The sequence below is a fragment of the Cyprinodon variegatus genome, unplaced genomic scaffold, assembly GCF_000732505.1.
Source record: "Cyprinodon variegatus isolate N-32 unplaced genomic scaffold, C_variegatus-1.0 Scaffold568, whole genome shotgun sequence".
Taxonomy (NCBI): domain Eukaryota; kingdom Metazoa; phylum Chordata; class Actinopteri; order Cyprinodontiformes; family Cyprinodontidae; genus Cyprinodon; species Cyprinodon variegatus.
Window position 1 is genome coordinate 62007 of NW_015151021.1, and position 1815 is coordinate 63821.

The window sequence follows — 1815 nt, forward strand, 5'->3', positions numbered from 1 at the left end:
CAGAGGAGGAAGAGGAAGAGGAAGAGGAGGAAGAGGAAGAAGAAGAGGAAGAGGAGGACGAGGAGGAAGAGGAGGATTCCTTGTCCTTAGACTTCTTTTCCTTCTTTTGCTTCTTCTTCTTGGCTTTTTTGTCGCTGCTGGCTTTCTTAGCTTTCTTAGCTTTCTTGTCGAGATCATCAGAACCCACCACCACCTCTGGAACGGTATTCATAGGAGCCTCGGATGAGGATTGGTTAACGGCAGGGCTCACCGAAGACACCACCTCGCTTTCCACCGGGTCACTCCTTTGTTGTTCTGTAAACAGAAACGGCACAAATATAAGAGCGTTTCCCATATAATTGTACCTGGTGTTCCTTCAGTCCTTCATCAGGAACCTACAAAAAGCTCCAACCAGAAATTGGTTTGATTTGGATTTTCGTTACGATGAATTTCAAACATTCCCTTGTTTTGTTTTTTTCTTGTAGTAAAATTTGTTTGTGGTGTTATGCAATTAGAATACAACAGCAATCCAGTGTAGTTAGTATTATTAACTGTTAATAACCAGCTTGAAAGCAGTGGAAACATTATTAAAGACTTTCTAACAGAACATAAAGGACATGTTGTTTTGACGCTCTGAAAGAAAGCCTATAATTTTGTTTTCTTAAAGCATTTGTCAAACAATAAACGGCGTGAGGGCAGGCTTTCATGCTCAGCTAAGCGCTTCCCTAATAACATGTGTAAACCGAGGCATCAAACATGGAGAGACAATGAGACAGCATGACCTAAGGCACAACAGAAATGAAAGATGCACATATTTTCTTTTATGCTCATCAATGTAGCAATTCGAGAATTGCTTTGCTGCCATTCAAGGCGGAAGTTATTACGTGTCATTATGCATTTAAATCTCTCCACGCTGTCAACCGAACTGCTTACACGTTGTGTGGGAAGACAAGGGCTGCATTATTTTGTGTTTGTTTGTTTCCTGTTGGGAAGATGGCCAATCAGATTGTCAGAGCCAACCGAAAGCATTTCTGTGATCAGTAACCGAACCCTGTCTGGTTGGTGAAAGGGTTAAAGGGTTGATCAGGTGATGGGGCTTGATGGGGTTTGGGTTTTGGATAGTTTCTCACGAAGCGGATCTGGAACTTACCAACTGGTATTGCGTCCTCTAAATCAAACTCCACGCTGTCGGGGAAGAAGAGGATAAATAATGCACAAGTCCTGTATTTAACTGCCGTACCTTTTTTTTCTCCCGGGCTGTTCTGGAGCTGTTATTCATTCAAACCACCTTACAGCAATTAAAAGAGGGAAATACTTTATGTGTCCTCACCCCTCAGTATCAGCAGTTATGCCTTGAATCAGCTCATTGTAGGCATCAATTTCTTTCTCCAGCCTCATCTTGAGGCCGAGCAGCTCTTTGTAATTCTCCACCTTCTGCTCCACCTGTTTCCTCGCATTCATCAGGTCTTCCTCCAGTTGTATTATAATATTGTTGTAAGGGATCAGTCGCTGGTTGTTCTCATCCTTGGCTTTTGCCAGATTTTCCTCAAGACTTTGGATCTGTGAGGCAAAAGAAGACAGATTTGAGTTGATGTTTGCTCTGCAATGGATGAAAAAACTTTTCAGTTAGCATTACAAAAGCCTAGTCTTTTTCTACAGACTAACCCTGCCTGATTTCTCCAGCATTGCTCTGTTTTTAGTCCTTCTTTCACCCCATCAATGTCTCAACTAAAGAGACAGTGCTGCCACCACCGTGTTTCACAGTCTTGATGAGGTGTTTGGGATATTATGGTATGGTTTCAAGATTGTTATTCCACTCGAATGTGCTTTTTTTTT

The 1815-nt window shown here is 42.1% G+C and overlaps 1 protein-coding gene across 1 annotated transcript in view; it reads right to left on the reverse strand.

The window, feature by feature from the left end:
• Nucleotides 1–4: 4 nt before the first annotated feature.
• LOC107095730 (keratin, type I cytoskeletal 18-like) overlaps nucleotides 5–1815 on the reverse strand; it is a gene marked incomplete at its 3' end in the record, with an annotated part of 7148 nt that continues 5337 nt past the window's right edge. Inside the window, exons 6-8 of the mRNA XM_015391981.1 lie at nucleotides 1310–1539; nucleotides 1130–1164; nucleotides 5–294 (exon numbers count right to left, since the gene is read on the reverse strand). Of these exons, the coding sequence (XP_015247467.1) occupies nucleotides 5–294; nucleotides 1130–1164; nucleotides 1310–1539 (555 nt within the window). The remainder of the gene's footprint in view (nucleotides 295–1129; nucleotides 1165–1309; nucleotides 1540–1815) is intronic.